General features: G+C 48.1%; 1 protein-coding gene across 1 annotated transcript; it reads right to left on the reverse strand.

The window, feature by feature from the left end:
- Positions 1-18,931: 18,931 nt before the first annotated feature.
- Positions 18,932-20,550, reverse strand: LOC123041399 (peroxidase 72). Its single transcript, XM_044464020.1, has 3 exons — positions 19,983-20,550; positions 19,707-19,872; positions 18,932-19,618 (listed from the first exon to the last, which is right to left on the reverse strand). The coding sequence occupies exons 1-3, from the start codon at positions 20,424-20,426 to the stop codon at positions 19,203-19,205; spliced, it is 1,026 nt and encodes a 341-aa protein (XP_044319955.1). The 5' UTR covers positions 20,427-20,550; the 3' UTR covers positions 18,932-19,202.
- Positions 20,551-23,777: the final 3,227 nt, after the last annotated feature.

Raw genomic sequence — 23,777 nt, forward strand, 5'->3', positions numbered from 1 at the left:
GATATTCCACAAATATAACCTACTGACATCTTTAGATAACATGGGCATAACACCATGGTCGAGTCATTACTGAACTATCTCTCCACAACCAACCACCGTACATATTGCGAGGCGGTTTCCCGGGCACGTCTCGTCGAAGCAGAGATCGTGTTCCCCTTATCACACAGCTTTCATTAATATGGGCACGGGTAGCCCAATCGCACCGTCAATCGCAGCGAGTGGGGAACGAGTGGGTTCCACTAGGCAAGTGGGGAGGCGCAAAAGCTTTTCTCGCCTCTATAAAGAGATAAGGTCTCTTCCTCTTGACCCACGCCTTTCCCTTCCGCTCGTCCATTCCCCTTTGCTCGAGCCCTAGCGCCCAAGCACTCATCTTCTCCACCGAAGAGAGGTTCTCCGAGGATGTCTGGATCCGGATCAGGAGGCAAATCGATGGCCTCTACCGTCCGGGAGAAGGATATCAAAAAGCTCTGAGAGACCGGGTACCTGGCCAAGAAAATCGGCCACCGTCTCCCGACGGCGGGACAGATCGTCCCCACTCCGGAGCCTCACGAGAGGGTCGTGTTTCTTCCTCATTTTGTCCGTGGGCTCGGGTTTACCCTCCACCCATTTGTTCGCGGCATCATGTTATTACGAGATTGACTTTCATGATCTGTCCCCTAATTCCTTCCTCAATATCTTGATGTTTATCGTCGTGTGTGAGGCCTTCCTCCGCATTTCGCCCCACTTCGGCTTATGGCTAAATATCTTCAATGTGAAGCCCAAGGTGGTTAAGGGCGAGCACGCTGAGTGCGGCGGCGCCATGGTGAGAAAGATGCGCAAGGTCACATGGCCGACGGGCACCTTCAATGATTCCGTCAAGGAGTGGCAGCAGTAGTGGTTCTATATCACCGAGCCGCGCAGTAAAAAGTGGGCCGCTGCTCTTGAATTCAGATCCGGAGCCCCGCTGCGGCTCACGTCTTCGCCCAAGAAAGGCCTGAACTGGTCTTTATCCGATGAGCTATCGATGCTCCAAACACGCGTCCAGAGCGTGGTTGACGAGGAAGTCAAACTCGTCAATGTAGTCCAGGTGATGTTAGTTCGCCTGGTTCTCCCTTGCCAGCACCGAGCCTGTAGTTTTGTGGGAATACGACCCAACCGAGCACCAGACCCTACGGGAGCTTTACGGCTCCTCACACAAGGACATCTGGAAGGTTCTCTTCAAGTCCGGCAAACCGTGGTCGGGCTTCACCGAAGACTGCGGGTATCAACTGTCCCGCTCTGCAAGTCCGGTAAGTCGTTGCTATGTTCTGTCTATCCATGTTTTGCTAGCATATCCCGAGGGAGACACTTTTATTATGCTTTCGTCAATAATCCCAGGAATGGAGTAAGAAGGTGGGGCGGATACATTGTTCGGCCCCGCTGCCAGAGGAACCGGCAGGACCTCTTCTGACGAAGATGCTGGTCCCAGCACCTTACGAGGCACCGAAGAAAGAGGCCTCCAAGAAGGTCAAGAAGACCCGGAGCGGCCTCCATCGCCGCGACGCTTCGGACGCAAAATCCGAAGACTCCAGCGACCATCCCTCCTCCGAAGATGAAGAGGAGGAGGAAGAAGACGAGTCCTCCACGGGGGGAGGGACGTAAAGGACGGCTTCCTCATCCCTGGAGGACGAATCTCCAACGAGGGGGAAAAGTTCCCTCCCGGAGGCGTCCACCACGGCTGCCAATAGCAGCCCAGAGTGGGATCCCAGGGCCCACCCCTGTAAAGTCGTGAGTACACGAAATCTGAACACGCCTAGGCGCCCGGGGTTATTAGGGTGTAGTAGTTTTAACTGTTGCCGTACTTTGTGTAGCCCAGTGAGGTCCCACGCCGGACAGTCCTCATCGGAGGATTCGCTGAGCTCAGATGCCCTGGAGAGCGAGAGGCCTCCAGAGGCCCCTTCCCCGAAGCCTAGGCGCGACATCGAGGTGTCGTCTCAGTGGGACCTGAACCATGGAGGGCATATCTTTGGGGCCGGATACACGGGAGCAGCGGTTCCCATGATCATCGACGGCGGGGGTGATCTTAGATTCGGCCCGCAGCCCGACACGGTGCTGGAGACCTTTAAAGCTCCAGGATCAGGCGAGCAGCCCCCCTCAACAGAGGGAGGCAAGCCCGCTCCGCCAGCAACCTATGTCTAAGCAGAGTTGCCGGGCGGACTATTGACAGCGCTAAAGAGTGCGTCCATCATCGATGAACATCGCACCCTCATGGGTGCGGTGATTGAAAAGATTCAGTCCGCTGAGAGCGGACTGAATGAATCCTGCCTTAGCCTTATAAAAGGCTTTGAGGTATGTTTTTAGAAACCTTTGTAGATTGTCATAGTATGAGTAGTAGCCCCTGATGCACTATCTGGTGAAAGAGAGAGAGCCGAACAGGGGATCAAATTTCTGCTTCGCAGGAGACTTAGTTAATGACATATATCCCTTGGTTTGAAAACAGGCGTCTGTAGCGACGACCGCCTCTCATAATGCGGAGGTGTCCGGACTAAAGCAGAGTCTGGAATGGGCCGAAGAAGAACTTGGCCGCGTTAAGAAGCAGTTGGAGGACAAGCAAGTATGTCGAAAACCTTTTGCTAAGTTGAGCACGGACGAGTAGTTGTGCCTGATGAAAATATTTGTATTGTATGCTCTAGGAGCGAGTGCCGAAATTGAGGCACTAAAGAAGGCTGTGGCCGAAGCCGACAAGAAGGCCGCCGCAGAGCAGGCTCTGCGCGAGAAGCACGAGGCCAGGGTCATTGAAGCTGAGCGAGAGCTCCAGGAGGCCGTGAAGAAATGCGAGACCTTGGAGCAGAGTCTAACAGGGAAAGAATCTGAACTCGCCCAAGCTCTCCAGGCCATAGATGATGCTCGGGAAGAAGCCCGAGGTGCTCTGAAGGACATTCAGGAGGCACGGAGGGTTGGGGCTGGTAAGGCTTTTAGTACTCAAAGCAATTTTTACATAGTAATGGGAGGAACTCTAAGCGACGAACTGAATTCTTGTTTCTCCAGGGGCGTTTGCGGACCTGCCGTGCAGCATATGTGATGCTGCCTAGTTCTACCGAGCTGAGGAGAAGAAGTCTGCGGAGAAGCATTTCTGGTTGTAGTATTTGGCGTCGAATTATTCGGTGCCCTTTATCGATCAGTTGAAGCAGCTGGTCGAACTGCACCAGGCGGCCGAACTAGACATGAAGGACTTAGTTGTCCGGCTATGGCCCGCAGAACCAATTCCAAGCAGTTACTTTGGACTCGTGAAGCGGATTGTTGGTGCTTGCCCTCGGCTCGAAGTCATTAAGCGATCAGTCTGTATAGAGGGTGCCTGCATGGCGTTTTCCCATGCGAAGGTGCACTGGGGGAAGCTTGATGCTGAGAAGCTGATGACTGAGGGACCACCGGAGGGTAAGGAGCATCGCAAGCCCGAATTATACTATGAAGGTGTCCTGAAAGGAGCCCGCCTTGTGGCGGATTAGTGTACCAAAGAAACTATATTTCCCTGAAGGCAATCATGTTGTCCTTTGTAATGCGGGATACTGGCACTATTATTGTTCATTGCATGTTATATGAACATTTTTTCTTCCTGTGCGGCCGTTTGGTGTATATAAATCCTGAGAGTTGGCCAATCATCAGCTTCTGCCCCCACGTAGGAAGTATGGGGGTGTTCGGGACATACCTGAACACTCTTTATGCCATTTTTGGGTCCTTAAAGGAGGTGTTCATCACCGCGAACTAGGCAATCAGACTATAGGGCTTTATCACTCTCACTTAGCCATAGGAATTCGAGTATGGTAGGCGCATCCCCTGGTGTTCAAAAGACCGTACGAGGGGCTCTAATGGCGCCTGATCGGAAGACCGATCCGTCGCACTATGCATTTGTTATGGCATTATGCGGAATAAATCTTTAAAGATTTTACAACCTCTCGAACAGCTGACCAGCTCTCGCTGTATCATGACTCATGACGGTCAGTTTTCGGCTTTCTCTACTAAGGTGCTCATCCGGAAGAACCGGGACACAATCGCAGTAGTTCTCCCAGCGCTACCTTAGCCGATGGAGCGGAACGTAAGGTACCAAAACATGGGAGCCGAGCAAACCCAACTAATGACCCAAGACATGATTCGGAGCTGATGCATATAGTGCTATAAGTTTGGGGTGCCGAGCGACCGAGATGGTGGCCGGACTTTGTTGCCATATTATTTGTCTTATGAAGCCCCTGGCATAATGGGGCATGACACTATGTGCGGGTGCCGCTATGACGAAAAAAGCGTCAGTGAGGGACGACGGTCGGTAAGTGTTATTTTAAGTCTACGTATTGTAGTAGAGTGACATGTCTATGCGTATGAGTGCGGTTTATGCTTATGAAAAGAGGTGTGTTGGCAGAACCTTTCGTGGCTGGACTGGAGGAGGCTGTGTGCGGATCCAAAGTGTATCCGGACTGTCTCCTTGGGGGGAGTACTTATGTGTTCCCGCCTTGTGCGTCCGAGCTGATTCCATGTCGCCAGTCCTGTTCTGCGCAAAAGTCAGTCTGTAAATGCAAATGCTTAGAGGCAGTTGCATGCCATATGGTGGTTGAACCACGGGTGCCTAATCGGGGCCTGGTCGAGCCAGGCTATCCTGCCGTAAAGTAGCTCGGACTCCTCAATTGGTGTCCGGGTGGTTGGCTGCCGAATCGAAGTTCGATAAACGGGCACAACTCGCTATATCAGCGGCGGTATAATTTCCACTCTTAGGGTGGAGTGCAGCCTTGCCCATAATTGTGACCATGTCACGTGTATTTGGCCTGATGTTGTACCGCGTTGAGTCTAGCCAACGTGGTTTGTCCTGATAGTATATGGTAGTTACTGTATAAGGGGACAATGCCGAAGACTTATTCTTCGGCATGGTATTTGTTTGGTGATCCGAAGACAACCTCCATGGTGGTGGTCCTGTAAAACTTGGCCTGTGCACCTGGGGCGGCATCTTTTAGAAGATGTTATTGATGGGTTTGAACCTCGAGCGGTCAATACCTATCTGGCAAATTTTGTTCTGGCGTAGCGAGTTTGGGCTGTTGTTTATGCCCATAGGGGCTCGTGTGGGATGGAACACACAGACTATTGGGTTGATAAAGTGCAATTAAATTGCTATCCGGACGGTCGATGTGATCGGAGATGGTTGGCCTTTTTTTGTGTACTGCAGGGGATCTTCCTTTGACCTCGCCATGTTTGGTGGTCTAGGCTTCTCGTTGTTTGAGACCTCCTTTCATTGTTTCCGGCGCCCGACCGGCCTTTTGTTTTCAGGATCCGGCATTCTCTATTGGTATGCTTGGCCATCACTCTAGGGGTACCATGAATTTGACATGGTTGGTCGAGTATGCTGCTCGGGCCGGATGGGCCTAAGCTATTCTGTTTCCGCTGACCGGACTGGGGGTCGCGGAATTCGGCACCAACTCCCTTGTCTTGGTCGTCATCATTATTTTTGTGACGCTTATGTCTGTTGCGTCGAGGTTTATGGATGCTGCCTCACGTTTCCTGTGTATTGCCCCGGACCGTGGTGTATTGGCGTCAGGGTGTGGGCTTTAGGACCTCCTTCTCAGGTTGAGGTAGCGAATTGTGCTTTGTGTACCCCTTGGTGGGGCGGTCGAGTCCGTATTCCTCGGTTGCCAGGACCTTGGTCCATCTGTCTGTGAGCAAATCTTGGTCTGTCTTGAGCTGCTGTTGCTTCCTTTTCAGGCTTTTCGCCATGGCCATAATCCGTCGCTTAAAGCGAACTTCTCTGCGGGATCCTCAGGCACGCCGAATTCGTCGTCGCCGAGGCTCACCTCGTCTTCGGAGGGGGGCATGTAGTTGTCCTCCTCCAAGTATCTGTCCGTCGCCTGTCCGGCCTGCTCGAAGGAAGGCTGATCAGGATTGTATTCATCTTCGGCCCCATCCGGATTGTTTTCGTCTCTGTGACGGTATTGCTGTGGCGGGGCTTGGAGCGGCGCCGATGACGCCCATGCTTTGCTTTCTTCCTTGAGGTGTTATCCTCCATTGCCTCATCGCCATTGGTTTCTTTCGTAGTGTCCACCATATATATATATATATATATATATATATATATATATATATATATATATATATATATATATACATAAACACTATTCTGATCACGGGATCAGAATAATATTCTGATCACAATCTGAACTGCCTGAGTAACGCGCCTGACCTTCTCTGTGAACTAGGTTGAACTTCCCGCAACATTGCCCAAATAGGGCTTGCTATATATCGTTGGAAAGCTATGGACACCAATATCATGACCCAACTTAAATTTTTGGCAAAATATAAGCAGTTTAAGAGCAGTTTTAATAACCGTTTTTTCTTCACACAAAAAACGTGAATCGTATTTTCAATCGCATTTCTAAACCGTTTATCGGAATGAAGCATATAATATGGCGTTGGAAAGCTGCTGCAAAACCGCTCCTCCACATGTTGAAAGGTTTTTATAATTCCCTATGGTTAAAGAGCAATTTGAAAAAACATAAAATTTCGTAAACCGAACAGCTGAGTTCATTTTTTCGATGTCATTTCTAAACGGCTAATCCAATGGAGGTATATGATATGGCGTTGGAAAGCTTATGAAAATGCGGTACTTTTTCATCTTGAAAGTTTTTTTTTCTAATTTTGAATGGTTTAAGAGTAATTTAGAAAATGATCCAAGTCCTACTGAATTCGTATTTTCGAGCTAATTTTTTAACCGTGTGTCGGAATGCAGCAAATGATATGGCGTTGGAAAGCCTGAACAAATGCGAAACTTTTGGGTATGTATTGTTTCTCTCATTTCTTTACGGTTTTAAGTCAGTTTCGAAAATGGCGAAAAATGTATTTTCGTCGTAAGTTCTACGAGCTTTATCGAAATTGGGCAAATAATATATCGTTGAAAAGCAACGAAAAATGCGAAACTTTTTCATTTTGATGGTTTTCTATGATTCCTAGCCGTTTTCAAGTAATTCCGAAAACGGCGGGATCATTCGTTCTGCCTCTACCGCGAAACAAATTCTTCGAAAATGCACTGCATGAACAACCTGAACTTCTCGGTACGTGTACCTGAACTTCATTCTGTTTTTCACGTGATTTTTTTGCTCGTAGATCTTCATCCACTACTCGTAGCTCTCCATCCCACTCACGGGAATTGAGCGGGTGATATACCGATGGAAAGCTGCTGTAAACACGCAACTTTCCCGTGTTGATCATTTTTTCATACTCGCGACGATTTTGAAAGTTTTTCATCTGAAATTCATTTAGCATAGTAGTTGAACTTCATGCTATTTTCACGTTGAACTTCTGTGACGTATTTTTGTTTGTACACGCGCCTGAACTTCCCTCTGTACGAACCCGACCTTTATCAAAATTTTGAAAACCGTTTTTTCTTCCTACAAAAAACGTGGATCGTATTTTCGATCGCATTTCTAAACCGTTTAGCAACTAAATATTCGTTTTAGATAGGAATCTCGCTCATAGGTGGATTTTGCACTCGGGTCATGAAGAACTTGCATTTTTTGCGATTTTACTGCCTGAGTTGTTCGACCTGAACTTCCCCCTGTGCAAGGTTGAACTTCCCGCAACATTACCCAAATAGGGCTTGCTATATAGCGTTGGAAAGCTATGGACACGAGTATCATGACCCAAGTTAAATTTTTCGCAAAATGTAAGCGGTTTAAGAGCAGTTTTGAAAACCATTTTTTCTTCACACAAAAAACGTGAATCGTAATTTCAATCGCATTTCTAAACCGTTTATTAGAATGAGGCATATAATATGGCATTGGAAAGCTGCTGCAAAAACCGCTCCTTCACATGTTGAAAGTTTTTTCTAATTCCCTATGGTTAAAGAGTAATTTGAAAAAACATAAAATTTCATAAACCGAACAACTGAGTTAGTTTTTTCGATGTCATTTCTAAACGGCTAATCCAATGGAGGCATATGATATGGCGTTGGAAAGCATATGAAAATGCGCTACTTTTTCATCTTGAAAGTTTTTTTCTAATTTTGAATGGTTTAACAGTAATTTAGAAAATGGTCCAAGTCCTACCGAGTTCATATTTTCAAGCTAATTTTTTAACCGTGCGTCCCAATGCAGCAAATGATATGGCGTTGGAAATCCTGAACAAATGGAAAACTTTTTGGTATGTATTGTTTCTCCCAATTCTTTATGGTTTTAAGTCAGTTTGGAAAATGGAGAAAAATGTATTTTCGCCGTAATTTCTATGAACTTTATCGGAATTGGGCAAATAATATACCGTTGAAAAGCTATGAAAATGCGAAACTTTTTCATGTTGATGGTTTTCTCTGATTCCTAGATTTTTTCAAGTATTTCGAAAACGCCGGGATCATTCATTCTGCCTCTACCACGAAACAGATTCTTTGAAAATGCATCGCGTGAAGAACCTGAACTTCTCGGTGCGTGTACCTGAACTTCACTCTGTTTTTCACGTGATTTTTTTACTCGTAGATCTTCATCCACTGCTCGTAGCTCTCCATCCCACTCACGGGAATTGAGCGGGTGATATACCGATTGAAAGCTGCTGTAAACACGCAACTTTCCCGTGTTGATCATTTTTTCATACACGCGACGATTTTGAAAGTTCTTCGTCTAAAATTCATTTAGCATAGTAGTTGAACTTCCTGCTGTTTTCACGTTGAAATTCTGGGTCGTATTTTTGTTTGTAATTTTCTCATCTATTCGTAAGTGTTACACAAATAATATTCCTTTTGTACAAACCTCTCTCACAATAATTTTGTTAACTTTCTGCGACCAAGGACTTGAACTTACACAAATGATATTACCGTCGTTTCGAGGTAAATTAGAAAATGGTGAGATCATGATTTCTGCGTTCATCATGAACGGAAATGCACTGCGTGAAGTAGTTGAACTTCTGGAGCATGTCTGTTTGAACTTCACTCTGTTTTTTGACGTGATGTTTTTCGCCCGTAATTCTCAAACCACTTACCGTAATTGAGCAAATGGTATACTGATGGAAAGCTATTAAAAACACGCAACTTTTTTGTGTCGATGAGTTTTTCATACTCGCAACGGTTCAAAATATATTTTTGAATGCGTAAAACAACGTCTTTTTTGCCTGTTTTTTACATGTAACTGAAGGTCGGACGTCTCACACTAGAGATCTCGAACTTTACCGGGAGTAGCACGTGAACTTCTAGCAACAAAATCTTTTAAGATTTTTGTTTTCTATTCTTATTTTCCTGTCTGAAACGCATTTCATGTAATAGTTGAACTTCCCGCTATTTTCATCTTGAACTTCTGTCATATATTTTTGTTCAACCTCTCTCACAAGAATTTTTTGGACTTCCCCGGACAGAGCACTTGAACTTCTAGCAAAAAAACTTTTTAGCCTTTTCTTTTTTATTCTTTTTATCATACAAAATGCACACCATGTAGTACGTGAACTTATGGCAATTATCAATCTAAACTTCTCTCGATTACGTGAAAATATCTGAGTTTTTTATAAATATTAATCTGAATTTCTTAATCCTTTTTTATGAATTCTGAAGCGCTCTATTTTTAAAAGTTGAACTTCTTGTTATTTTATTTTCGAACTTCTTGTTTCCATTCTTTAATAACGAGGAAATCTGAGTTTTCTATAATCATCGAACTTCTCCATCTTTTTAATTTGGACTTCCTGGTTTTATTTCTTTTAGTAACCAAAAAACCTACTTTCTGATAGACATTGAGCCGCTCCGTTTTTAAACTTGAGCTTCTAGGTTTATTTTAACAGAGAAAATCTTTTTTGTAAAATTGTTTGAGATGCTTTTTTTTATTACCCTCTTTGGGTTTGTAACAAGCATTGAACTTCTTTGTCTTTTTAATTTGAACTTCTTATTTTAAAAAAATTGTAACTTGATCATCTTGGTTTTGTACTAAAAATTGAACTTCTCGATTATTTAAATACAAACTTCTAGGATTTTGTATAACCCCTTTATTATTAAAAAGTTGAACTTCTTTGTATTTTTAATTTGACTTTCTTGGTTCTGTAATAAACATTGAACCTCTATGTTTGTGAAATTTGAACCTCTAATTTCTCTTGGAAATATGGAAAAATGCTTTCTTTAAATAATTTTTGAACTACTAAGTCTTTTAAAACTTTTTTAGTTTTTCCTTATTTCTTAATTTTAACTTCTCCATTTTATTATTAATAATGAGAAAACATCTAAGTTTTTTTAACCTTCGAACTTCTCTTTTTTTTACTTTGAACTTCTTAGAAAAATTTGGTTTTAAATAAGCAAACAATTTTCTAGGTTTTGAAATTTAAACTTCTAGGTTTTGTGACCTTCTCGGTTATTTCAAATTGAACTTCTAGGGTTTTCAAATTTGAACTTCTATGTTTTTTTACCTTCTCGGTTATTTCAACATTTCTATTTTTTATAATCCATTTTTATATACTTTTTTTGAACTGCTCTGTTATTGTGAGTTGGCCTTCTCTCTTATTATTTAGAAACACGGAAAATCTAACTTTTAAAAAAATTAATTGTTTTTTTATGAACGAGAAAAATCTAAATTTTTAATGAGCATCCAACAGATCTGTTATTTTAATTTGATCTGTTTGATTTTATTTTCTAGAAAGAGGAAAATCTATTTTCTTTATATAAACACTAGACTAATGTGTTATTTAAATTTGAACTTCTTAGTTATATATTTTATAAACCAAAATTTGGATTACTATTAAATTTCTATTTTTCTCATTATAAATATTATTTTTTGTATGTTTCAACTAAAAATATCTAAGTTTTTGCATTTATACTGGTCATATGAGCAAACACCGAAAATAGCGCAATCATTTTTTCATGAATTGCTATGTTATCCCTGTCCATAAACTTTTCCCTTTTTTTCTTAACGTGATGTTACTCTCTGAAACGAGTACTTTCTCCATTGTAATTGAACTTCGAGTACATTTTTTTATAAAACACTTTTTATTAAGTTAACTCTCTTTTTATTTAGATCAACCTTTTCTCTTGTAGCTGTACATAAACTTTTTTTTGTTTGCACTTGAACTATCGAGGCAACATACAAAATAAAAAATATGAAGCCTCTACCACATGAAACATACAAAATAGAAATAAACAATGACACTTTTCTCGACAAACCAAATTTTTCTTAACTTGGTCTATGCTACAGAGGGTTTTCAGGGGAGGGATTAGATGATTTGGTCGTCAGTACAAAGGAAAGAGGAGGGATTTGAGAGCGACTCCCGTGGACAGTTGCTCGCGATGGAATCGACCTCCCAGACAATACACTGTTTTTTAAGTACTACAATCTTCAAACTAGAGTCACACTGGACTCCACAATTACGTACAATCGGACAAGAAGTATTATGCATTCAGATAGGATATAATTTACAACAATCACGTACAATGCATCAAACTTCAACCTAGACTCGCATTGGACAGCAAAAACTAATTTTTGTGATGACTTAAAACTAAATTTATCTGTTCAAAGCGAACAATGTCGTCGTTGCCAGACATAGATTCTTTTTCAGACCAAAATTCAGAAACATTGGAATAAGTAGAGAGGGGATGGAAGGGAGATTTGAGCGGTCCTTTATTCGCTCCAGCGGAATGACCAACATCACTGCGGGAGGGTGAAGAGAATAGCTTCCAGCGAGGATGATGAACCCGGGCACGAGATTTCCATGAAGTGCTCACAACCTGCCGAGGGCGTGCTCGCGACCTTCCTTGGGCGCTGCCCGCGACCTTCCCAGGATAGTGCCGCACCTCGGATGACGCTGGATCCAGGGAGCGTCGACGGTCGACGGGGTGGAGGGGCCCGGGGGAAGGAGTGGGTTGTTGCAGCCGGGACAACAGCGAACGACGGATTGGGAAGCGATGCGCGTGAGGTTGACGGCCCGCCGAGGAGCATGTCGTAGGTGAACAGCACCGGTGCTTTTTTTGCCAGAAGCATGCGGGAGGGTGGGCGCCGCCGCTGTGGAAGCAGGGGGAGGCCGCCGCCGTGGTGGACTCAGCGGGAGGAAGGTCGCCGCGGCGCTGGATTTAGGGGGAGCGAGGCCACCACCGCGGTGGATTCAGGGGGAGGGAGGCGGCGGCCACTCGTGGGATCCGGGGACCGGCCGTGGCGCTCGGGAACCAGGGCCCTAGGGCAGCGCACGGGGATCCGGGGCCGCACCGCCATCGGTGACGACGGGAGGCGACGACTGCTCGTGGGATCCGGGACCGGCCATGGCACTCGGGAACCAGGGCCCTAGGGTAGCGCACAGGAATCCAGGGCCGCGCCGCCGTCGGTGACGACGGGAGGCGGCTGCGGCGGCGGAGGAGGTGGCCGCGAGGGAGTTAGCGCGCCGGCTGCGGGGGAGGTGATGCATCGGCCGTGGGGGAGGAGCCTCGCCACTATGAGGATGGGGACCGAGAGGGGGAAGTGGGAGGTGGGGTTCGGTTCTTGTTTTCAGATCTCGGGAACATGTCAATCGGCCCTATATAGAACGCACCGTGATCCAAATAACTATTCGGATCCCAGGATTAGAATAGTGCTATCCTATATATATATATATATATATATATATATATATATATATATATATATATATATATATCATATGAGGAGGTGGCTGTCCAGCGCCCCGTGCGCGGTGGTTCCTGTTCCTCTCCTACATCATCGTCCACACCGTCGATGTCTTCAGAGTCGAAGTCAAGCACATCGGCTAAATCATCGATCGTGGCAATGAAGTGGGTGGTGGGTGGGCAACGAATTCCCTCGTCGCCTGCTTCCCACTCGAGCCGAACATAGTTTGGCCAAGAGTCTCCTGACAAAGAGAGAGACTTTAACGAGTTCAGCATGTCGCCAAAGGGCGAGTGCTGGAAGATATCCGCAGCGATGAACTCCATTACCAGAGCCCAACCAAATTCGGCGGGCTCGGGGGTGTGCGGACTAGAACCTATAGCTGGACACGAGTCCGGGGGTCCGGAGTCACAGGCTTCCATGGCGGTGGAGTCTACGCTCGGCTCTAGCGCCGATGAGTGTGCGACATCTGGGGCAGGGTCCATCCACCCGTCCTCGGACGACGTGATCTGCCCCGGATTTAGGTCCGGAGCTCCTGCTAGTGCGATATCCCGAGTATTGTCCGACAGCAGGTCTAAGTCGTGCTCGTCGTGACTGTTCACCGCTCCTGGCGTAGGCCCAAATCCGTCAAAGATCAAGTCTCCGTAGATATCGGCCGTGTAGTTCAAGTTTCCGAACCTGACCTGATGGTCAGAGGCGTAGCCGTCGATCTGCTCTAGATGGCCAAGCGAATTGGCCCGCAGTGCGAAGCCGCCGAACACGAAGATCTGTCCGGGGAGAAAAGTCCCGCCCTGGACCACGTTGTTGTTGATGATTGAAGGAGCCATCGAGCCTTGCAGCGACGACACAGAGGAACTCTCAATGAAAGCACCAATGTCGGTGTCAAAACCGGCGAATCTCGGGTAGGGGGTCCCGATCTGTGCGTCTAAGGCTAATGGTAATAGGAGGCAAGGGACATAATGTTTTGCCCAAGTTCGGGCCCTCTCGATGGAGGTAAAACCCTACTTCCTGCTTGATAGATCTTGATGATATGAGTATTACAAGAGTTGATCTACCACGAGATCATAGAGGCTAAACCCTAAAAGCTAGCCTATGATGATTATGATTGTCCCTATACGGATCAAACCCTCCAGTTTATATAGACACTGGAGAGGGCTAGGGTTTACACAGAGTCGGTTACAAAGAAGGAGATCTAATATCCGGATCGCCAAGCTTGTCTTCCACGCAAAGGAGAGTCCCATCCGGACACGGGACGAAGTCTTGAGTCTTGTATCTTCACGGTCCAACAGTCCGGCCAAAGTATATAGTCTGGTTGTCCGGATACCCCCTAATCCAGGACTCCCTCAACTGCCTAGTGTTAGTAGGTGGCAACTTCTAAAGTTTTCAAATCATCGCAACTGTAGTAGACCATACCATACATGGCAACATCTGCAGTTGTCCAAAAATGTCATATGGCACTTGACCTGAGATGGCAACTGCAGTTGAGAAACCATGTCAAGTGTAGTTGTCAGACATGGCAATTGTAGTTCAGCAACATGGGAATTGCAGTTAAACGAACATGAAAGAGGGTTCGGACCATGGCAACTGCGGGGATGCGTGGTGACTGTCACGCGAAGCATGCAGGACCGTGGGTATAGGCGTGTGGGCGTTATCTATTTTGCCCACACGTAGGCGTGTGGGAGGGGCCGCAAGGCAAAAGACCGAACGTGTGGGCATTACTTGTGTTTGCCCACACGTAGACATGTGAACTGGTTCTTTAGAAACCACATGAAACGTGTGGCTAGACCCCTTGAATCCCACACGTGTGGGCCTTATTGGGACCCATCATGAGCAAGGTTCGATGAGGCTGGTGCATCTCGGTGGCTTGTTGTTCCCGTTGGTGGTGCTGACGATCGCGATCGTGTAATTTGCACTAGAAGCAGCGCTCGAAGGGAGTAGCAGTCGAAGCTAGCGGCTGGGTGTTCTGGGACGAAGTCTCGTCGAGATCGGATCGTTGTCGCGACATACGTGTGCAGCTCGCACGAGCGCAGGCAGAAGTGGCGGTCAGGGCCCTGACAGGGCTGTCTAAGGGTTGTGGCTCCCAGGTGGCAGCATTCCATGACACGGGCAGCATGCGGGCTGGGCCTTGCCGTTGTGGCAGCGCAAGCAAGACGACGGGTGGAGACAGCAATAGGAGGAGCAGTCCGAGCAGCCTACGTGAGATTTTCTTTGGATAAAAAGAGGACCGAGTCCTCATGTGACATAGACAGGTAGATCAAATCTTTCGAAGGAAAAATCCATTGATACATCCATCGGGGACTAGCAAGGATGCATTGGCAAGGCAAAATCAATTAGCTTAGCATCAGGAGTTAAAGCCAAGACAAGAGCTGCTCACGTGAAGACCAAGTTGGTTGGTTTTGCTAGTAGCATCGTGTGGAAAGCTCAGATGGTTTTTCACAGGGTCAGCATACAAAGAATTAGGACGTCAACGGGTTCCAGGTTTCAGGTGGAGAAGTTCGTGGAACTGAAAATCTTGGGTTATTGCAGACAAAGGTGAAAGATTTGTTGGCACAACAAAGATGCTTGAAGGCGTTGCAGTAAGTCATGTTAGCTAAGATAGAATTATAATGTGATGGATGAAATTCACTGAAGATGATTTGGAAGCCTTGAGTGTGTCATGCAGTCGAATAAGATCAGCTTGGTCGGATAAGCTAGTCTAACAGATCGATGTAAGTCGGGTGGTACAGAAGACGGTGGTGGGATCGACGATGACGATATAGGAGCGTGATGTTGATGGTGACCGACTTCTGGGCATGGAAACACCTTGCGCAAGCCCGAGGGCTTGTGCGGCTTCAACAAGACTTTGGCGCGGGGTTGATTCAAGATGGTACACACGGAGCTTGAAGTCGACAAGGCGCGAGGGTGGACAGATCATCTACCATTGAGTCATGTTGAAGGTGGAGCTGGATTGAGGGGCTACGGTGTAAGGATCCACAACGGGAAAAAGCGAGTGACACATAGTTCGGACTGGAGCCCAGTGGTCTGACGGAAGAGTGAATCTCGTCATCGATCGATGATGATTGGTGGTACACTGAAGTGGGGTTGAGTGGTGTGGGTTTCGTGACCCTTGAGACTCGGCCGGGCAGCAGAGGCTCGACGCGGTAATAGCGGCGAGGCGTGCGGTATGCACAGGGCATGGAGATGGGCAGGGCTCTGGTGGTTATATATGTGGTGAGACAACTGCGAATTTGACTCAGGATGATTACAAGCAGTGGTGAATTTTTTACAAGTTTCAGACAGGCGGTCTAGAAAGGAGTGGTGATGTTGAGTTGTTCACTTTCACGCAGGTCAGTGATCAGTGTGTGATGGTGTTGAATGGATACTTTGAAAGTTGGGAGCACAAACTAGAGTAACTGGAGTTTAATTTTGCTCGAACGTTGACTATGGTCAAGAAAAGGAGGGGCTACAAGTTGCAGGTGGAGTCACATGGAGTCTTTGGAGTAGCAGCCGTACTCATGGGATAAGCTCAAGTCCAATGTACATGAAAGTTTGACGCATTGACGAATTCAAGGTGGTGGAGAATATTCGCCAAGGTGGAGTTTGTTAGAGTTGTGTTGAATATTGTGTACAAGCTAGGTTACACTTGGACTTGTAGTTGTATTATGTTTAAATAGGATATGGAATCATGTCCTAGTAGGACACTAGTATCCTATGCCTCTTATATATAGCGAGGGTAGACACACGATGCAACCTATGCGAACATAATAGCACAGAAACGCAGGGGAAGCCGGCGGCATGTGCCGGCGTCCAGGGCGACCGGGTGCGGTATTGTAGCGGTGTCACGAGGAGGAGCGCCCATAGTCAGGCCCTGGGGATGTAGCTATATCGGTGAATTTCGTTAACAAATCTCGGTGTCGTGCTCGTGTGATGATTGCTTAGTTCTCAGATGATCGACGTGTTCCTCGGATTTATTCTAACAGCATCCAACAAGTCACTTCAATACAAATATTCAGAGATAAAATATCGGAAAAACTAACGCCCACACGTGTGGGCGTTTGCACATCGCACACACGTCTCCACACCACTCATTTTGTCACATATAAACAGATGACATCAGCAGCTATCTTTTTGGTTTTCGGCTTAAAAATATTTTTTCTCCTAATTAAAAAAGCGAACTAAAAATCCGTTTTCACCATTAAATCTGTCTCGACGAGATCTTTAAAACTAGACCCCATGTTGATATGTTTCGACGAAATTTTTTTTGCCCAAAAGTTGCCATGATGTTTACACTGTAGTTGCCGTGGTGCTTAGACTAAAGTTGCATGTGGCAATTTTAGTTTGTAGATCATGGCAATTTTAGTTTTTGATGATGGCAATTCCAGTATTTTGACCATGAAAATATTTTTTTGCATGAACCATGACAATTTTAAGTGCATGTATCATGACAATTTTAGTTTATGGTGCATGGCAAGTCTAGTTTCTTAATTCTCCGTTTTATGATATGTCAAAATTTACTTTTTAATATAGAAGAAAATAGCTGAAATATAACATGGCAACTGTAGTGTAAACATCATGGCAATCCGTGTGCAATAGACATGGTAACTTTTAACCAAAAAAATCATCGAAATATATTGATATGAGATCTAGTTTCGAAGATCTCGTCGCGAGGGATTTATTGGTGAAAACAGATCTTCAATCAGATTTTTCATTTAAGAGATAAAACATTTTAAAAACTGAAAATCCAAAAAGATTTCCACATGCATGCATGCGGTGACATGGCGTAGTCTGTATGTTATAGGGCGTGTGGGCGGGTTTGGCTCCCCCCACACGTGTGGATGTTAGCGTTGTCCTAAAATATTCACGCAATGATTTCAACATCACTTCTATGCACTAAACTGGAGCAAACAACATGCCATGAGAAACAAGATTCTTGCACTGCGAAACAAAATTCCACCATGGCTATTTTGATGAATATTCAGACAAAATATTCTGAAGGTCGCCATGGTGGGAGATGGCTTCATCGTCTGTCGTCGCAATGGGGAACGGCTCGTCTCCGTCGTAGGTCATCGCGGTAGGGGAGGCCTCGTCATGGGCCGTCGCAGTGGGGGACGGAAGCAGTGGCATGGTCTGGAAGGCGACAATGGATAAGGCGAAATTGTGGGAAGGATTTCCTACCCCTTGAGTAAGACAGGGGGTTATATGAAAAATTGCCATAAGTGGCTGGTTAGCAAACCCAGCTCTCATCTACGCCATGTGTTAAAGATCCAACGGATTGGGTCGCAAGTTTCTAGATTTTTGTCGAATCAGCGTTTTTCACTACATATTTCGCCGTCATATTTTTTTTTGCATGGTAATACGTGTCTCATTCATATCATAAAGAACAAAGTACAAGTCACGTAAGAACCGACATGACAAAACTGAAAAGATAGCAGAACATCTCTGAGCTTGACACTAACGCCCGTCACCTGCCTCCGCACCACCACAGCAGCCACCGAAAAAAAGAATGACGGATCACCTCCTCACCCGAGCTCGACGCGGCTCCATCGCTGATATGCAGCTTTGCGGACCTCCAAGGTGGCTCACCAAAAGTGAAGCCACTGCCGTTGAACGAATCAGACCGGGGCAACACCCCGAACACGCCATCAAACTCCAGATCTGGCACCCCACCACGACTAAGACGCCGAAGGAGGAAACCATACCTGCCATCCACGAACCACGAACCCAGCACACGTTCCGTCTTCCAGATGTCGTCGATGCAGACCACAATCTGCATCCGCTCCTGGACTACCTCCCAAGCTCCACGCCGACGCTGGAGCAAACGTCGTCGCAACGACGAAACCCGAGGACACAGGTCCACCACGAGGATGCCGCCGCCGCCATGCCATCATTGCTTGAACAGACTGGTTTCCAGATCCATCCCCAACCATAGGACCGATGGCATCATCAAGAAAGGATCCGAAGAATATTTATTCAGCGTCGTCATCGTCGCCACCGAAGCAAAGACGATGAACAACCTAAAAACCTAGACTACGGATGAGTAAAAACGATCCACACGCATGAATCCGGCGACCCCCTCACCACCGACGACCGAAGTCGCCGGCGGAGGGGAGCCGCCGGAGAACGGCGTTGGAAGATCGGCCCCTGGCGGCGGCTAGGGTTGCAGCCGCCAGGTACGAGAGGAAAACAGCCTCGAGGTCGTACGTCGATAGTCAATGTGCTTCGCCGTCATATAATTAGAAACGGAGGGAGTATATCTTAAAGACAGATGGCGTATATATTGTAGAATGTTTTTTTAGAGTACGTGAATGCGTACCATATTTTTATAGAATGTGGAATTTGAATTACGAAAAGAGTACGACTTGTTGAGGACAACGAGACATATATATTGTAGAATGTGGAACAGAGATATCCAGTTGAAGAAGTGACAGGGACAACTCGTAAGCACTTTATTGGATCATTTCTTGGTACAAGTTCAGCACGTCGCACAGATGAATATCAACAAGCAGTGCAAGAAGGGGAACAAACACGATCGCAACCATTTTACGGTGCAACACGAATAAGGAAATGCAATAATCACACACATACAGTACTTGAAAGAATCTTTTCAAAAAAACAGTACTTGAAAGAAACATTGCAAATCAAGGAGCTTGAAGCACGACGAAATCACCGGCTCCGAACAGTCCCTCGGTCTGTTTAGAAGTGGTTGACCCTCCTGCAGTTCTTCCTGATCTCGCCGTTGTGCCGGGTGAGCGGCGAGATGTTGCCCATCTTGACCATGGACTTGGCGAAGTGGTCGAAGAAGAGCTCGTTGCTGGCGGCGTAGCTCTTGACGAGCTCCATGGTCTCGTGGCTCTGCGTGAGCAGGACCTCGTCGGAGTTGAGCAGGCCGTTCATGGCGAGGATGTTCTTGTAGTACTGGTTGTCGAACCGGAACTGGGTGGCGGGGTCCAGGGCGAACAGGATCTGGTCGCCGCCGGACCGGGGGCACCGCCCGCGGAGCTTGGCGGCGTAGGCCGGGTTCAGCGTCGGGTCCGGGCGCCCGTCGTTGTTCTGGCTGTAGAGCCGCTGCCGGAAGCTCACGCAGCGCGAGTCACCAATGGTGTGTGCTCCTGGATTGTTCATTGCATACACCACATGTTACTTACATGCCCATGCGGAATGGCCATCAAATCAAACACCTGCGACATGCGTGTATACCTGAGAGCGCGACGAGGTCGACGACGTCGAGACCCTGGTTGCGGAACTTGGCGGTGATGGTGGGGAGGGTGTCGTTGGGAGCAGGGATGAGGTTGTTGGAGCCGCTCTCGCTGGCGGTCAGCGAGTCCCTCCTCCCCAGTGGCACCTCCCAGCCCGGCCCGCCCGTCTGCTCCACCGGCCGGGTAAAGTTCATCAAGGCAAATCAGTATCTGTTTTTGAGAAAGAAAACAATGCTCACAAAACGTTGTGTTGCTAGTGCGTTGGATTGCTGCATACCAGCACGGTGGAGTCCCTGGCGGCGACGGCGGCGATGTCGGCGCAGGAGACGGTGTGGGGGCAGGCGTGCTCGAGGGCGGCCTTGATCTCATCGATGACCTCGTAGCCCCTCAGCGAGTCGCGGTTCGGGTTGGACCGCTTCTCGGTGGTGAACCTGCCGCTGCCGTCGGCGTCGAGCAGCACCGACGCGTCGCAGCCCTGCACGAAGCAGTCGTGGAAGTGCAGCCGGAGCAGGGACGCCGCCATGCGGGGGTCCTTGGCGTGCTCCTTGGCCACGATGGCGCCCACCAACGCCTGCATCTGCGGGCACGTGTGCTCGTAGAACTGCGGGACCAACGGGCCTGGGAGCGGCGGGTGACCCGCAGCGCCCGCCGGGAAGAGCGCGGACACGGCCAGCGCCGCCGCGACCGCGACAGCGAGGCCGCCGCTCCAGTGCAACGCCATCTTCTCGCGTTTGATCACTAGCTCGATCACACTCGCAGTAGAGATGGCACGGTCAATAACAAGCTACTCTGTGTTGGCTTGATTGAGTTAAGAGGATTGCTTAGGTATATATAGAAGCATACTGCACATATGCAACGGGATGATGAGAAATTAAGTTGCTATCGTAATAATCTGATAATGTTATCTTGACGAGTTTGAGGGAGCCGGTAATGGCCTTTCCAGCACTGTTCTCATCTCCTCCATTGGACCTTTTGCAGAGTAAGTACAACCTATGCACTTCGCGCATTCGGTTCAGGCACACGTACAGAACAAGACACAGCACCGGTGAGAAAGGCACCAGAAGCTCTCTAAGTATAGATGGCATGGCATGCATCCCCTTGGCATGGCAGCTAGAAAGAGCTTAATTCACCTGTATTTTTTTGCCGGCCCTGTTCAATATCACAGGCTACAACTGTTTGAAGAACCCTTGCCTTTGGGATGTTGAATTGTCTTCACAAACATGCCTCACGAAGAATAGATGTCTATCTTCAAGGTTATGTTGTACTTATGGTCACTAAGAGCATCTACAACCGGACCCCTCAAACCCGTCTCAAACGTCCGAGAAGGCCGCCCGGTCACTACCGCCTCACGATTTTTGACCCAGTCGGGCCTCTCAAACGGCCCTCAAATGTCCGGGCTGACTGGCACCCCCCATGTCCAGCACAAATATGGCGCGGATATGGGTGTGCCCGCCACGTCGGACCCAACAGCCCGACTCCACTCCAAATTGCATCAAATCCACCAAACCCTTCCTCCTCCTCCCGCCGCCCTCCAACCATTCCCGCGCCCGGACCCTCGCCGGCCTCCACCTTTGCTCCCAATCCTCACCTCCGGTCCCGATCCACCGCCGGAGATGTCGTCCAGCCCGAGCCACACCTTCGCGATGGAGACATGGTCTGCCTCATCTATGGGAGGCGTGATGTCGTGGCGGCGACTTGCAAGGCGGAGAACATCGCCCGCAAGTTGCGATGACGCCGGCAGCGAGATAGGGAGGCGGCGGAGGCATTGCAGGGAGGTTCGGGCGTGGTGGAGCAGTTGTCTCCTCTGCCGCCCCCGGATCCCCGCACCCTTTCCATCCGAGCGCCTACGCGGATTATGTTGTCCGCCCCCTTTGGGACACAGGATGATCCGAGCGCCGACTGGGCCATTCCGGAGAGCTTTCCGCCCATACAGATGCCGGTGATCGACGTGTGTGACTCGTTGTAGCTCGTTCGGGTGCGGATGAACTATGATTTGATTTGCTTTGTTTCGAACTTTGGCATTCGGACAGTTTGTATCGTATGATCGACGTGCATGGATTTGATGATCGGAATTTGCGGTATGTGGATGTGCAGCGCAACATTTGAGGGGTGCCCGGCGGAGGCGGAACTTTATCAAATTATTGTCAACATTTGAACACCTCACGGGAAATAAGAGGAAGATCATAGTATATACTCTTATAGGACTTCAGTGGAGCCAAAATTCTCATTGACTTCAGGGATAACTAGTAACATGTCTGTGCGTTGCATGAAACACTGAAATGCATTGATCCGGGAGTTGTTTATTTGACAAAGTATGTGGGTGTAATCTCATGTGTAACAAATATCGATAGGTTTCTTCGGATATTATTTCTTCTCTAGAGCTCACAAGCATCCGGGTGAACAGTAAATGTAGACAAAATAGATAAAAAAATATTTTGCAAACAAAAGCGTTCAAGTGTTCAACCTGCACCCAAAACTTTTGAAAAAATAACACTTATTGTGCTTTGCAAAAAAATTATCTTTAAGAATGATTTTTTGAGTATGGAATTCGTTTATTTTTTCTAGACTGCCATGAATGTAACTAGGGATGACTTGGAAGGGGACAGAGGAGATGGCAAGGAGGAGTGGGTCGTGGTGATGGTCGTCAATGCAGCCTGAGAGAAGGCATGAGAGGAGTTGGGGGCTGATGGGTGCCGAAAGCAGCTGTCGGCGTCCTGGATATGGGGGTATCCAGCCCTGCCTGCCTGCGGCCCACCACGTGGCTCCATCGACGGCCTGGTACGGCCCAGCTTCAGCACCAACACTACAAGACCCTCGCGAGGGGCCAAGCCTCGCGAGGCGGACGATGCCAAGATCCCCGAAGGAAGCAGCCTCCTCAGGAGGGCTCCTGAGGGGCGGAGAGTTCTATGCAAGATACCTCATGAGGCTCAGCTGACGTGAGCCATGAAGACCAAGGCCAGACGGGTGCCAGGCGGGCGCACAAGCACAGGTTTCCTCTTCGGTGCGAGGGAGGCATGCCACAGGCATGGAGTCCCGAGGAATCAGCCAAAGGTTGCCATTTCGGTGCAATGAGACCAAGACCGCCAGGACGGCAGGACGGAGGTCATTAGCGAGCCCACCGTAGCGTCACGACCAGAGGCTTTTCACAGGCGAAGACTACTTTTGTCAGGATAGGATGTACTACTTGTCCCCTTTCAAATCCAGCCGTTGTGGAATCCCTTCCTGCTCATATTTGGAAGAGGACCAAGGCCACTATAAATAGGACCTATCCACCACCATAGAAGGGGGATCTGAGATCGAACTAGCTCTCCCCACACCAGCTCAAGAACACCTCTCCTCCAGAGGCTTGTTCTTCCACTGTACTTGTTCATCCATAGCCCACCGAGCCAATCCACCACACCACACTGGAGTAGGGTATTACACCACAATGGTGGCCTCAACCAGTATAAATCTCTATGTCTTTGTGTCTCTTTGAGCTCGACGTGTTAGGCCTAGTGAGATCGCGAGTAGGCAGGCTGGACAGGTTGAGATCTCCGCACGCACCCCAGAGTTCGAACCTCTCACGGGTTGCCGGATCCCGAAATCTTACATTTGGCGCGCCAGGTAGGGGTGCGTCGGAATCTTCTTCCTCGACCTCTAGATCATGCCACTGACTCCTATGGCGGCCGCTCCTCCGTCGCCTCGATCAACGCGTGTTCCCGAAGAAGCGCCGGGGCTGCGTTGCTTCACCCCCTCCCTCTGGCAAGTGCGATGGCCGCACAAGTTCCGACCGGAGATGCCGCCGTGCTATGACGGCGCGGCAGATCCGGTCCCCTTCCTTCAAGCATACGAGGAGGTAGTCTTGGCGGCCGGCGGAGACGACAAGGTAAAGGCCAACTGGCTCCCCATGGCCCTCACTAGTGTGTTGCGCACCTGGTTCCTCAACCTGCCGGCATCTTCTGTGGCCTCCTGGGAGAAGCTGCGCGACCTCTTCCTCGTCCACTACGGGGTACCGGCACCCCCGGTCATCGCAGCTCTCCTAGGTGGCTCGCAGGCACCACCATCTGATCGCCACGTCAAGCAGTTCTGCCAG

Source organism: Triticum aestivum, chromosome 2B, assembly GCF_018294505.1.
Source record: "Triticum aestivum cultivar Chinese Spring chromosome 2B, IWGSC CS RefSeq v2.1, whole genome shotgun sequence".
NCBI lineage: Eukaryota > Viridiplantae > Streptophyta > Magnoliopsida > Poales > Poaceae > Triticum > Triticum aestivum.